Source organism: Heterodontus francisci, chromosome 13 (genome assembly GCF_036365525.1).
Source record: "Heterodontus francisci isolate sHetFra1 chromosome 13, sHetFra1.hap1, whole genome shotgun sequence".
Lineage (NCBI taxonomy): Eukaryota > Metazoa > Chordata > Chondrichthyes > Heterodontiformes > Heterodontidae > Heterodontus > Heterodontus francisci.
Genome location: NC_090383.1, coordinates 95,953,609 through 95,967,254, shown reverse-complemented (window position 1 = coordinate 95,967,254; position 13,646 = coordinate 95,953,609). Strand labels below are relative to the sequence as shown.

At 44.3% G+C, this 13,646-nt stretch overlaps 2 protein-coding genes across 4 annotated transcripts in view; one reads left to right on the top strand and one right to left on the bottom strand.

Annotated features, from left to right (window-relative positions):
- Positions 1 to 12,753, bottom strand: part of abcg5 (ATP-binding cassette, sub-family G (WHITE), member 5) — a 57,220-nt gene extending 44,467 nt beyond the window's left edge. Inside the window, exon 1 of one of the 2 annotated variants that reach the window (XM_068045220.1) lies at positions 10,980 to 12,753. In XM_068045220.1, coding sequence (XP_067901321.1) covers positions 10,980 to 11,140 — 161 coding nt within the window. In that variant the 5' untranslated portion in view covers positions 11,141 to 12,753. The remainder of the gene's footprint in view (positions 1 to 10,979) is intronic. The other variant, XM_068045222.1, reaches the window with a different exon arrangement.
- abcg8 (ATP-binding cassette, sub-family G (WHITE), member 8) overlaps positions 3,806 to 13,646 on the top strand; it is a 73,038-nt gene continuing 63,197 nt past the window's right edge. The window contains exons 1-2 of one of the 2 annotated variants that reach the window (XM_068045219.1): positions 3,806 to 3,894; positions 11,854 to 11,964. Coding sequence is in view for 1 of the 2 variants with exons in the window: in XM_068045218.1 (XP_067901319.1) it covers positions 11,573 to 11,632; positions 11,854 to 11,964 (171 nt within the window). In the remaining variant the exon portion in view is untranslated. Of the gene's footprint in view, positions 3,895 to 11,396; positions 11,633 to 11,853; positions 11,965 to 13,646 lie in introns of those variants that run through there. The other variant, XM_068045218.1, reaches the window with a different exon arrangement.

The following is a 13,646-nucleotide window of genomic DNA, read 5'->3' as shown; positions in this document are numbered from 1 at the left end:
CGAACAGTCAGTCAGACAAAAAGCCATTACAATTTTCCAAATTTATCATTTGCATTATTTTAGAATATGTTTTGCATATTTTCTCCCACTGAAAGAAAGTATGAATTGAGTGAGGTGCCAGGTATAGGTGTGTTTTAATCATTCCTGGTTTCTGAAGTTGTAGTTTGATCATTTACTTATTGATGACTTTTTTTTGTGAATTTTGTGCTCAGTAACATGAGAGATAGTGGGACATTTTGCAGTTTAAGCAATCAGTCATACACATTTAGCTGTAAAGTACTTTCTTCTATGCTCTTACAAAAAGAGTACTCTCTATTGCACCAATGGGAATTTTTTCCGTTTTCCATCCATTCTTTCTAAGTGAAACTGCTAATTTCGTGCCAGATTTGGCCCCATAACCACAAAGAACTGGACAAATTAGTGATGATTTAAAATAAACCTAATATGCACTAATTTAGTTCCAAAGGATGTTATGCAATTTGCAGAGCATTTTGGTGGAATTCTCCTGCATGGAATCGTTGAGTCAGTTTTCCCAGTAAACATTTATACGCTTTCTGTACCACCTGCATTTTCGCATGCAACTCACTGCTGACAACAAATTAAGGCATCCAATGGTTAACTGGGTGAACTGATACAAATCCTATAATCAGATTTTGCGGTCAGTGGTGCAACGGTGCCATTCATCGTGCTGACAGCCGCCCACAGACTCTTCCCAGGATTTTGAGTGACAACTTACTGTCATCGGGTGTCTGATGCAGCGGAGCACCCTCGACATGGGATCTGTGGCATGTGTGAGCAGGGCAAGCAACAGCGTGGCTCATCAACCAATCAGATTAATGAATGAAGAATCCTCACTGAGACTGGCAGGGCTACATTTATTCTGGGACGGTATTCCTGGTGGCGGGCTGGAAGAGGGGGAGGGGGGAGACCCCGCCTCAACCCTCTGTTGGACCCGCAAAGCTGTTTAACAGCGGGCAGCCAATTAACTGCCCACCATCATGGACATGGCCTTTAAAGGACAAGCTCCCACCTCTAGAGATGCTGGCATCTCTGCAGTACCAGCAATGCCACTGGGAGCAGTGGTCACCGCCAGTACTGCAGGAGCCCCTGTAGCACGTGAAGAGAGAAGACCCCAGGAAAGATGAATGGGGTCAGGGTCGCCGGGGCAATTCTGGCAGGCCCCGGGAACGGGGTAGGGGAAGGTCTTCCTGGGTGGGGGTGGGGGGAAGGTGGCATGGTCACTGCTGGGGAGGGGGAGGGGTCCTCCAGAAATCCTAGATTGTCCCCAAAGGAGGAAACCCCCCCCCCCCCAACCCTGCTAGGAGGCCGCCAGGTCTCCCCAAAGCAGGGGCCCCCTCTGCCTTCTACAAAATTGAGATGGAGGCAGGAAGAGGAATTGGCCACTTAACTAGCTTGGGGCAAGAAAGCCATCCTCAGCCTTCCCTGCCTCGGACAATGTTGGGAGCAGTGCCCCCTGTCATTTTGTTTGCCCTCCCCCGCCTCCGTGCCCATCTCCAGGGGCAGAACAAAATTCTGCCCACAGAGTCTAAACCAGGAAGTATAAATCAGATTTAATATATTGTGAAATTATATACAGAAAACAAAATAGAGGGAAAGGTAGATGGAGTTAACAGAGGGAGATAAAAGAGACAGAAAGGAAAAGTTCATTTTAATTTTTTTAAATCTCCAACACTAATTAAATTCTGAATGAATGAGAATCCACACTTGCAAAAATATGGTTTCAGGGCTAGAGAGGTTGTTTGGCAGTAATTATGACTTATCACACAATTAAAAAGTTCACTTACACCTGACGCACCAGCCCTAACCTTTTCTGCCATCCTTAGTGGGTAAGTACTTGCCCTTACATGGATTTCAATGGAGATTCTATCGGCGAGATATCGATTTAGCATAGCCTGTGGAGGAGCATGGTAACAGAAAGCAAGTTCTGGATTTCCACATTTAACTGCACATGTGTAGATTCTAGAAGTTGCTGTCTGTTTTACTCCATAATAACTGTGAGCGTTGATAGCCTCTCCATTACTCCCAAAGCAAAATCCGGGCCTTCATCGTAACAATCATAAACAAGAAATGTTCTATGTTATCAAATGTGGTTTAGTTTCCATTGTTAATAAAGTGGAGGAAAAATGGAGTCACCTTAGTGAATAAATAGCCACACTATCAGGAACTTGGATTTAAAACTTCAGTTAATTAAAAACAGATATGGTTAGCCTCAAAATCTCAAGGAATTCAAAAACCATAGGCTGTCATCACAATAAAGGCCACAATAACCATCATCAGTGGGAATGTACAAAAGTAGAAGTATTGGGCAGATTTATGGATTCATCATCCCTGTACAGGGTTTTACTGGGTGGTAAACCTGTGTGATGCATTAGCCTTGAAATCCTGATTAGCAATAAATTACTTCAATCCAAAACTGAAACTTTGCTTCCTTTCTGTGGCTCCGTCCCCCTCTCCAACCACTGTTTCAGGCTAAACTGGCCCACTTGTAACCTCATCGTCCTGCTCAACGTTGAGTCGAGTTTCTGAACTCACATCCATTCCATCACAGAGACCAATTACTTCCACCTCTAAACAATGCTTGTCTCTACCCTACCTCAATCCTTTGCCACTGATAACCTTGTGCATCATTTTGTCATCTCCAGACTTGACTACTCCAATGCTCTTCTTGTTCACCTTTCATCCTTCACTCTCTCTAACTCCTATTTGTCCAAAACTCTGTTGTACATATGCTGTCCTGTACTAGGTCATGCTTACCCATCTTTGTTGACCTCCATTAGTTCTTGTCCCTCAGCCTTGCCCCACCTTATCGCTGCAATCACATCTAGTGCTAAACTATTGGTGAATGTCCATTCCTCAGACTCTAGTCTTTTAAACATTCACCATTTTATCCCACTTGCCATTGTTGGCATAACCTTCAGCCATCTTTTGAAATTCTGTCCCCAAGCATATCTGCTTCCCTTTCCTTTTTTAAAACCCTTCTTTAAACATCTTTATGATGAAGCTTTCTGTCATCTGTTTTCCTAACACCTAACAGTGAAATACCTTTAGACATTTTTCAATTTAAATGCACTATGGTGTTGCACAATTGTATTCGAATGAGTCCTTAAACTCATTGTCTTAAATGGTCTTTTAATCAGATAAAAATACTTCATTAAATGTGATTTGGCCAGCCTGACCATTCCAGTTCTAATGAAAAATTACAACTGAAACTTTAGTCTATATTTCTCCTTCATATACTGGGCTGCATTTTAAGAGTCCACCACCGAAATAGGCGGCGGGTGTAAAAAATGCGGCCCGCACGCACGGGGCCCACGTTGCAGAACCACCGCGATTCCAAACGCGGCGGCGCATTAGCATGGCCGTGGCGTCTGCTCTGCTCACCCCACCCCGATGACGTGGAGGGGGTGGGCGAACTGTCACTGGCAACGGCGTCCGGCGCTAATGCGCAGGCGCTGGCACCATTTTTAAAGGGCTTACAGCCCTCAATGAGCATTTAAGATTTAAAGGCACAGTGGATGTTAAGTTTTTGAAAATTATTGAAATAAGTTTTCCATGCCCTATCCCACCCTTGCCCCCATGGCATTACACACCTATCCTGCCCCCCCCCGCCCCCGCCCCCGGAATACCTAACGTGAAAATTTGACCTTCCTCCCCCACCCCCCTCCACCAAAGTTAGGAACCTTTGTCCTTTACCCCTTCCCATCACCCCCCCCCCTGACCAATCCGAAGCGTGTAACCCCGCTCCCCCTCTCCCGCACAGAGAAAATCGCCTCCTCCCCCCTCCCCCCTCCCCACAGGTGTCGCGCCTCATTTCCCCGAACGGGGATTGAATAAAGATTGAAATGTGCTTCCTGCATCGCTGCGGCCTGCACGGTAAGTAGCCATTAACATATTTTAATGCAGGTTCCATCGCCGTCACGAGGCCTCACTGGCGCCGCCAAGATCAGTACGGGGCCTGCCGGCGTTGGGGTCTGTGGTGGGCCTCCCCCATTCCTATCTTAATTGCCCACCCAACACCATTCCCAGCATCGGAGAGGATTTAAAATCTAGCTCACTGACTGACATGCAATGAATTCAGCATGTTCTATTTCTATATGAGAGTTCCAGTATTTACCCACATTACAACACTTCAAGAGTAATTCATTGGCTGTGAACTGCTTTTGGACATCCTGAGGATGTAGGGCACTATATAAACACACGTTCTTTCCATTTGCAGGTTTTCTTTTAACATATACTCTATTGATGCAGTTTTTAATGTTATGCAAAGTAGCAAGTGGTTATGGTTTTAAATGTTGGATTTGCATAATCTGGAAGACCTAGGTGCTTAATTTTATTAACCTTAATACACTACTTTTTCAGGATATAATTTAATCCCTGCTGTTCTGAAATACAGATGCTTGATATATGCTGTACCCAAGGTATTGGTGCATGTAATTAAACGATGGGAAATTTCTGTCTTGCTCTTCATTGGTATGTCAACACAACTTGAGCAAGTACCTCCATATTGTCAGCAACCACCAGGGTGAAATTCCTGACGCATCTGTCCACAGCACAATTACAAATCAACTCATTACTTCAGAAGCGGCATATACTTTCTCCTTTTTGGTGGCATCAAGCAAATTGTGAACACAAGTAGCAACTCACCAGTCTCTCCTATAATTGTCAATAACAACCATTACATTTATATAGAAGTAAATAAGGAAAGCTGAAAATGCTGGAAATCCGAAGTAAAAATCAGAAAATATTGGAAATGTACAGCAAGCAAATCCGGATCTGAAAGGAATGGATTACCATTTGGAGTAATTTTTATTTCCAAAATATACTTTATTCATAAAAATCTGTAAAAATTACATTGCCAAACAGTTTCCAAACAGCACCAAAAAATACAAACATTGCAAGGGAGATCAGTTTCCTTCAATACTGTCATGAGTTTCTTCCCAACCCTTCCGTTTCACAATTGTCATGTCAATTACAGTTTTACATTTACAATAATTCAGAATATTAACGATACATTTGGAGTAATACCACCAGTAATTGGTTGTGAGATGTTGTGAAGGACAGTATATAAATGTAAGTTCGATCTGTTGCTTCAAACAGTCACACCTAAAAGTCAATCTGTGTTTCCTTCTCTTTTGGATATTGAGCGACTTATTGGGATGCATTTTAAGAGTCTGCCGCCAAAGCAGGCGCAGACTTAAAAAAAATGAGGCTCGCCCGCATGAGCATCGCATCATGGGGAATCGCGGTGGTTCATTTGCATGGCAGAGGCACCCACCCCTCCGCGATGATGTGGAGTGGGCGGGCGAGCCACCGCAGGCAACGGTATCTGGCGCCAATGCGTGGTGCCGGCGCCATTTTTAAAGGGCTTACAGCCCTCAATGGACATTTAAGAATTAAAGGGACAGATAAGTAGAATTTCAACATCATAGATTTCAATGACATTTGAATGCATTTTTCCACCCCCACACTGGCATTTCCAGATATTCATGCCCTTTCCCCCACCCAGAATTCGAATACTGACAATTGGACCTTCCCCCCCACCCAAGAGTTCAGCAACTTTGTCCTTTACCTCTTCCCATCACCCCTCCCCAACCAATCCGCATCATTGTTACCCCACTACCCACCCCTCCCGCACAGAGAAAAAATACTCGTCCCCTTCCCCGGTGTCATGCCACGTTCCCCTGAATGAAGATCGGTGATTAAGGAGGCGACGGGACCCTCATTAAATCAGGTATGTAAACTAGTTTACATATTGAAATGGGGGTCCTGTCGCTGAGTGGTGGGACGGCCGCCATGAGGCCTCGCCGCCGCCACGGAGATCGGCATGGGGCCTGCTGCTGTCGGGGTCGGTGGCAGGACTCCGCCACACCGATCTTCATTGCCCCACCCAATGGCAGGGGGGGGGGGGGGTTTAAAATCCAGCCCATTGTGTTTTCCCTGTTTTTATTTAATTTAGAGAGAATAAAAATTGCATCTGACACAGATATCATTATGAACACATAATTGTAAGTTTATTGTTAACCATGACACATGATAAAAACGTAATTTAGAAAAAAACAAAGAACAAGAACAAAGAACAGTACAGCACAATAACAGGCCATTCGGCCCTCCAAGCCTGCGCCGATCTTGATGCCTGCCTAAACCTTCTGCACTTCCGGGGCCCATATCCCTCTATTCCCTTCCTATTCATGTATTTGTCAAGATGTCTCTTAAACGTCGCTATCGTATCTGCTTCCACCACCTCCCCTGGCAGCAAGTTCCAGGCACTCACCACCCTCTGTGTAAAAAACTTGCCTCGCACATCCCCTCTAAACTTTGCCCCTTGCACCTTAAACCTATGTCCCCTAGTAACTGACTCTTCCACCCTGGGGAAAAGCTTCTGACTATCTACTCTGTCCATGCTGCTCATAACTTTGTAAACCTCTATCATGTCGCCCCTCCACCTCCGTCGTTCCAGTGAAAACAATCCGAATTTATCCAACCTCTCCTCATAGCTAATGCCCTCCAGACCAGGCAACATCCTGGTAAACCTCTTCTGTACCCTCTCCAAAGCCTTCACATCCTTCTGGTAGTGTGGCGACCAGAATTGCACGCAATATTCTAAGCCAAACCAAAGTTCTGTACAGCTGCAGCATGACTTGCCAATTTTTATACTCTATGCCCTGACCGATGAAGGCAAGCATGCCGTATGCCTTCTTGACTACCTTATCCACCTGCGTTGCCACTCTCAGTGACCTGTGGACCTGTACGCCCAGATCTCTCTGCCTGTCAATACTCCTAAGGGTTCTGCCATTTACTGTATACCTCCCACCTGCATTAGACCTTCCAAAATGCATTACTTCACATTTGTCCGGATTAAACTCCATCTGCCATTTCTCCGCCCAAATCCCCAACTGATCTATATCCTGCTGTATCCTCTGACAATCCTCATCATTATCCGCAACTCCACCAACCTTTGTGTCGTCTGCAAACTTACTAATCAGACCAGCTACATTTTCCTCCAAATCATTTATATAGACTACAAACAGCAAAGGTCCCAGCACTGATCCCCACTAAAACTGTTAGCCATTTACGAACTTGTCATATTCAAAAGCACAGCTAAGTTCACAAACCTCATCCGTCTCCTACATGACAATATGCAAATAACAGTTGTCACGATCATCTAGTTGTTATGAGTGCTTCCATTTTTTTCATTAATTTTTTTTGAGGACTTGGGTATTAAAACTGAAAAGGATTCCATAGAAGCTGGAACTTAAAAGAGTTTTTTTTTAAAACAAGCTCATCAGAAGGTCTTTTTGACTGAGCTTGGTTTGAAAACAAACAATTACTGGAAGAATCAAGGAGTGCTAAAAACAATCCCTTACTGGAAGGCACCTGTCTTCAGATAATTATCCAGCAGGGTTATTTTTTGACTAGGGGAAAGATGTTTACTAAGAAGTGACAGGTCAAGATTTATAGGGGTCAGGAGGCTTGAGTCTTGTGACATTGTTTTTGGTTTCACTTTGGACAGTGAGTGGGGATGTGGACAGTGTTCCAAAAGACATTTGGAGGAAACTTGCTAAGGGAGCAAACCCCAACTCAGCTTGTGCCATCTCTTTGAAAAAGCCTGCTAAATTTTCCATCTCTTTAAGAAGCACTGAGAAGCAAATGTAAGAAACTGCCTGAAACCCCTGTTGCTGTATTTTTCCTGGAAAGCCTGCCCAAACTGATCTTCAACATCACCTGACAAGAACTGTTCTAGGAAGATCCCAGTGACAGCCATCTACGCATATTTGGGATGCCATACCAAAACAAAGGACATCTGACATCTTTCCATATCTTCTCTTTTTTCTTCAAGAATTAGCAAGTATTTGGCCAAAGTATTCTTTTTTCTGTTTTTTTTTGGTAATAGAGCTCTAAAGAGTAAATCTCTTTATTTTTTCGCTTAACCTGTGTATGTGTGTCTATGTGTTTGTGAGGGGCTAAGGTAAAAAGGGAATTTTTATATTTCAATCTGCATGTAAATGCTTTGCATTGTTAAGACTTGTTTTACAATAAACTGATAATTTTGGTGTTTATTAAACAAACCTGGTTGGTGTATTTTATTCTGGGATACAAACAGAGTCTATGATTGACCGTATTGGTAACTGGGAAAGAATTTAAATATATGTTGTGACCTGTGGAGAATTGGAACTAGACAAACAGTGCATTCCTCCCGTCTCAGTCGTAACATAGTCCACGGCTTGTATTAATATTTTGGAGGGACACAGGAGCAACCCAAACACTCTTGCTGGGGAAAGATATGTTTCCAACAGAGAGCGCCTTGAATGCTGAAGATTTAGTTAATGGAATTGGCTGGGAGTGTAGACCTTTGTATAAAGTACGTCTAGAGAGTGACTTAATATCTAGGATACTTAATGTAGGTGTTGTCCACAGTTCACCAGTAAAGGGAATTGATCTACTCCTAGGAAATGATTTGGCTCGATCAAAAGTATCAGTTTCTCCTATAGTTACAGAGGAACCAAGTGAAACTAAGGAAATGGAGCAATTACACGTGAAATCCTGTGGCATAATTCTTTCAGTAATAACTGGGAATTCGACTCTCTCTTTTGAAAAGTTAACGGTCCCTAAAGGGATCATAACACAATACTATGCAATGGCTTTACTGCAGACCCCTTTCCTGTCAAAACAGGCATCAAACAGGGGTGTGTCATTGCACCAACACTATTCTCAATCTTTCTTGCAGAAACACTGCAGCTTACTACTGACAGGCTCCCCTCAGGTGTGGTAACAATTTGTTGCATTGATGGTAAACTCTTCAATCTCAACCAGCTGAAGGCCAAAACCAAGACAACAATCATTTCTGTAATAGAATTACAGTATGCTGACAATGCACAAGTTAGTGCTCACTCTGATGAAGAACTACAACAGACAGTTGATGTCTTCACTGAAACCTACGAGAGCAAAGGACTTGCCTTGACCACCAGGAAGACCAAAGTCCTCTGCCAAATGTATCAAATGCAATGCCTTCAATTGGGATTCATGGTGAAGTGTTGGAAAATGTCCCTCAGTTCCCATATCTTGGAAGCTATCTATCCCAAAAAAGTGACATTGATGAAGAGATACACCTTTGAATCCAATGTGCTAGCTTAGCCTATAGTAAATTATGTACTCGGGTTTTCGAGAATCGTAATATCTGACCAAACATTAAACTCAAAGTCTAACAGGCAGTGGTTTTTCCCATGCTTCTCTACAGTGCTGAAGCTTGGACAATTTATAGATGCTGGCCTGGATTTTGTGCTGGAGGCAGGCTCCCAGCACGGGCTGAAAAGGAGGGGGGATACCTTTTCGTGCCCCCCCCCCGGAGCGATCCTCCGGTCTTTTTGAATCCAAGTTTTAGGAAACGGGCTGCCCGTCCCTTTAAAGACTTTAAAAGGATCGTGATCCTGCCTTTGAGAGCTGCCGGCCAATCAGAGGGCCAGCAGCTCAGCAGTATCGGCAGCGCCACTGGGAGTGGAACCCAGGAACAGAGGTAGGTGAGGCGGGGTTGCCAGGACCAGTCTGGAAGGCCCCAGCGAGGGGGGGGGTTGGGGGGTGGTCAAATGAGCCACAAATTGCCCACGTAGGAGTAAACCCCCAAGCCTGCAGGGACGGTGGCTCATTTTACAAGGCATCCTCCCCGCGTGGCAGAGGCCCCTGCCCGCCGCTGGTAAGTTCCCAGCGGCAGCAGGAAGAGGCCCTTAATTGGCCCTTATTAGGCCACTTATGGGCCTCAATTGGCCTCTGGATGAGAAGGCCGTCGTCGACCTATTCCACCCCTGGCAAGATCGCTGAGTGACGAGGAAGTGACGAGCCCTCTGCCCTGCCACCCGTCATGATACTCCATGCCCCCCAGCCTCCGACCCCACCTTAGGGGGCCTCACAAAATCCTGGCCGCTCCATCTAGACCCTAGAACAACATCATCAACGCTGTCTTAAAAGGAACTTGCAAATCAAGTGGGAGGACAAAAGAACAAATATGAGTGTGTTCAGACATGCCAGGCATAGAGGCCTTGATAATCTCACATCAGCTGAGATGGACAAGACATGTCATCAGAATGCCAGACTCAAGGCTGCCCTAACAAGTGCTCTCTACTCAGAGCTACGCCAGGGAGCCCTTTCACACCGGGGCCAAATGAAATGTTTCAAAGACAATCTCAAAGCATCCATGAACGGCTCCTCTATTAACATCAACACATGGGAAGCAGATGCTCAATCACGACCAAAATGGTGAGTCATCATCAAAAATGGTGTCAAGCCCTTCCAATCAATAAGAGCAACCACTGAGAGAGAACAGCAAGAGAGAAACAGAGAGGGCAGCTGCTCCAGCCAACAATCCGGCACCGCCTCTACTGGCCGACAACCTATACCTTCCCTGTGGGAGAGCCTGCAAAGCTAAGATAGGGTTCATGAGCCATCTGCAAACCCATAGTCAACACTGACATCTCACTTCCACCCAGCCAGCAACGAAGAATCATCCTCGACACAAGCGACTGCCCATATATAGATATTTAAGAGCCAGATTTTAATATATTTCACCTGATTGAGGAAAAATGTATTTCTTGATAAGAATTTTAAACTTCTTGGAAAGCATTCATTGTAGCGAGCTGTGCCTTAATACCTTCTAAATTCAAAAGGCACGTTTACTTCTGGTATTGTCACTGAGGGCAAATCTGTAAAACTGTTAGGATTTGATCCGTCAACTTTTATTTATATCGACTTCGAATCCCCCTCATATTTATTTTTAAAAACTGTATCTCTTCTCAAATTTCAGCCTGGAATTCAATTGAACTTGCACTACACATTTAGTGTTTGTTTTCTGAAAAGCAAAGCCTCACGCTTTGCAATGGCCTGATTTTTTAAGTTATTTATTGACATCTGAGCCGCCCCAGCCTACCCCTTGATCCACGCGACAAGTTCAGAGGGAGGATTGTGTTTACCTGACGGTGTAGTTGAGGTGATTTACACAGACTGTGCAAGCCGATTGTCCTCTCCTCGGTGAATCAGGGTTTGCAGTTTCACGCTCACTACACACGCTGCTGCGGTGGCGAGATTCCACCCCCGGCATAATCCCGCCGCCTGTCTCTTCCAAGCAGCTCATCCCCTCCGCGCACACACCAAACAAAACAAAAAATCAAAAAATATAAAATCTAAAAACGCAAAATTTAAAAAGCAACGAAATAAACATTTACAGTAAACGAATTGATAACAAGGCATTCGCTGTCGCCCAGCGGTGTGTAAGTGAGGTCGGTGGATGAGCTACAGTCGAGTGTGAAGTCGTGGGCGGGATTCAGCAATCCTTGAACCCGCAACGGGAAGCGGGCGGGGCCCCCGGCGGCAACGTGAGCGCCTCCTATAAAAGGTGCAGCTCCCGGGCATCGCTGCATGGACTCGGTGGTCGGGGCAGTGTTCTTTCATACACACACAAAAAAAAAAACCATCCTCCCTCATAACCTGGAACTTGACCTCCGTCTAGACACTACTATTGTTTATTTATTCATGGTATCGCGGTTAAAGTTTACCTTTTATAGGGATGCAGCAAATATCCATGGACACTGGTAGCCTGTCCGACGCTACGGAGGCGAACCTACAGGTGAGTTTTCCAATCCCTCAGGAAGGCTCTTCGCACCGAAATGTCGACTGACTGACTTCGGTCTATCACCACAGCCCGACTTGCCGAGTGTCTCCACAACTTTCTGATGTACTTTGAATTTTCTTGAACTCGTTACAATTTTAGGTTTTACCGATTTTCATACACGATTATTTTGAGTTTGTGTCTCTTAGACGTCTTCCCGTTGTCTTTTTTTAACTCAGACTGGCCAGCTCCGAGATCAACTCTTCTGTACGTTAGAGGAGGAAAACAGCCTTTACTTCGCCTACAGCGGCAAACCCAACCTCCTCCAAGTGCGGGACCTCAGTTATGAGGCGAGTGACATCTCTTGTTCGGATCGTTCTGGGGACTGAGTTGAACTTTCGCGAAACTTTCAGATCGCTAAGTGCTTCCTTAAACAATTAAGCAAAAGTAGAATCACAGTTTAGTGTTTGTTGAGAATGTCCTTATTTTTTTTGCCAGAGTGACTATTGATGACGGTGAAACGCGCCATTGCGCTGAAGTACTTTCAGTTCTGTATCCATGCATTAACAGTAAAACTTAGCTGTGGGTTTGGTGAACTGACTCCGAACGCTGTCGAGCGAACGGATGAGGCTAGCAGTAATCCCGGTAGATAAATTTTAAGTAAAGTCCTTTGCAACAACTGGGTGTCACACTACCGCTTTTCTAACATTTAGCCAGTATTCCGAACCCTTAAGTGGTGCTGTCAGGAGCCAGAAACGTAACTAAGGTCTCCAGCTCCGCGTTGAGAATGCAGGTAACCAGTCTGAGACCGATAGCTGTAGCATGTCTGCTCCTGACTTCATAACAAAACTCCAAAATGTTTTAAGTGGGGGTGCTGGGTCTGACATTCCTGTATTCTGTCATATTGTCAAAAAAAGTAGATGTGAATAATTGGTGGTGGGATATTGGACGAAAACGCTCGAGTCTGTTATCTTCCAGCATTCACACAAAAAAAGGCGGCCTTCTTCTGGGCACCAGTGCCAGTGGTCTCTTGCTATGAGCTCCAGGTTTACGGGTATTTACTGCAACATTATAACAGTGATTACACTTCAAAAGTATTTCATTGGCTTTAAAACTTCTTGAGACATCCTGGGGTGTGAAAGGTCCTATATAAATGTAAGATTTCACTTTTATTTCACTGAGGTTTGATGACAAAAACTGCATCAAGTTACCACTATGGGAGGATATTGCCTCACAAATGTCCTTTGATCAGTGTGAGCATAGTACAGTGGACATGTGAGGTTTTGAAATCCGTCTGTTATGGCTGTCAGTAAACGTTTTGCAACTCCAATTTACTGACTTTTTTTTTCAATTCTGATGACAATTTTCCTAAGTCACATATTTGAAAGCCTGTTCCTGCAAATTGTATTCCCATTTCATAGTGTTTGGAGAAAAACATTGTTTTAGTTCCCATTCTTAAACAATAGGAAAATTAGGGTGACTATATTGTACCTGTATTTTTAAAAGTCTTTGGAAAAAATTGTTCAGCAAACCTTTTTTTTTTCGTTTAAAGAGGGAAAAGATCTCTGCTTCATTTCCACAATGACACTGTCAGATTTAAGTGATTTTGTAGGCCTGGAATTTGTGGTAATAATAATGGCGAGACTGTCGGCACTTGCTGTTTTTTACTGTGTAAAACTGAAAGCAATTTCTGGCTGCACATGTGTAGTTAAATGTGGAAATTTGGAAGTTGCTATCCATGATACTGTGCTCCTGCACAGGGTGTGCTGTTGCAGACTTCACAGATGGAATCATTTTGCAATAACTGATTTTGTTGTGAACTTCAACTATTTACACAATATTCTTGCTGCAGGGAACAATGATAAAGTTAAGCTTTGTTCAGTCAGGAGTTCATAAGAAATAGGAGCAGGAGTAGACCATTCAGCCCCTCAAACCTGCCCCACCATTCAATAAGATCATGGCTGATCTGCCCCAGACCTCAACTCTTTCGTGCCAGCTCCTCATAGCCCTCAACTCTCCAATATTTCAAAAA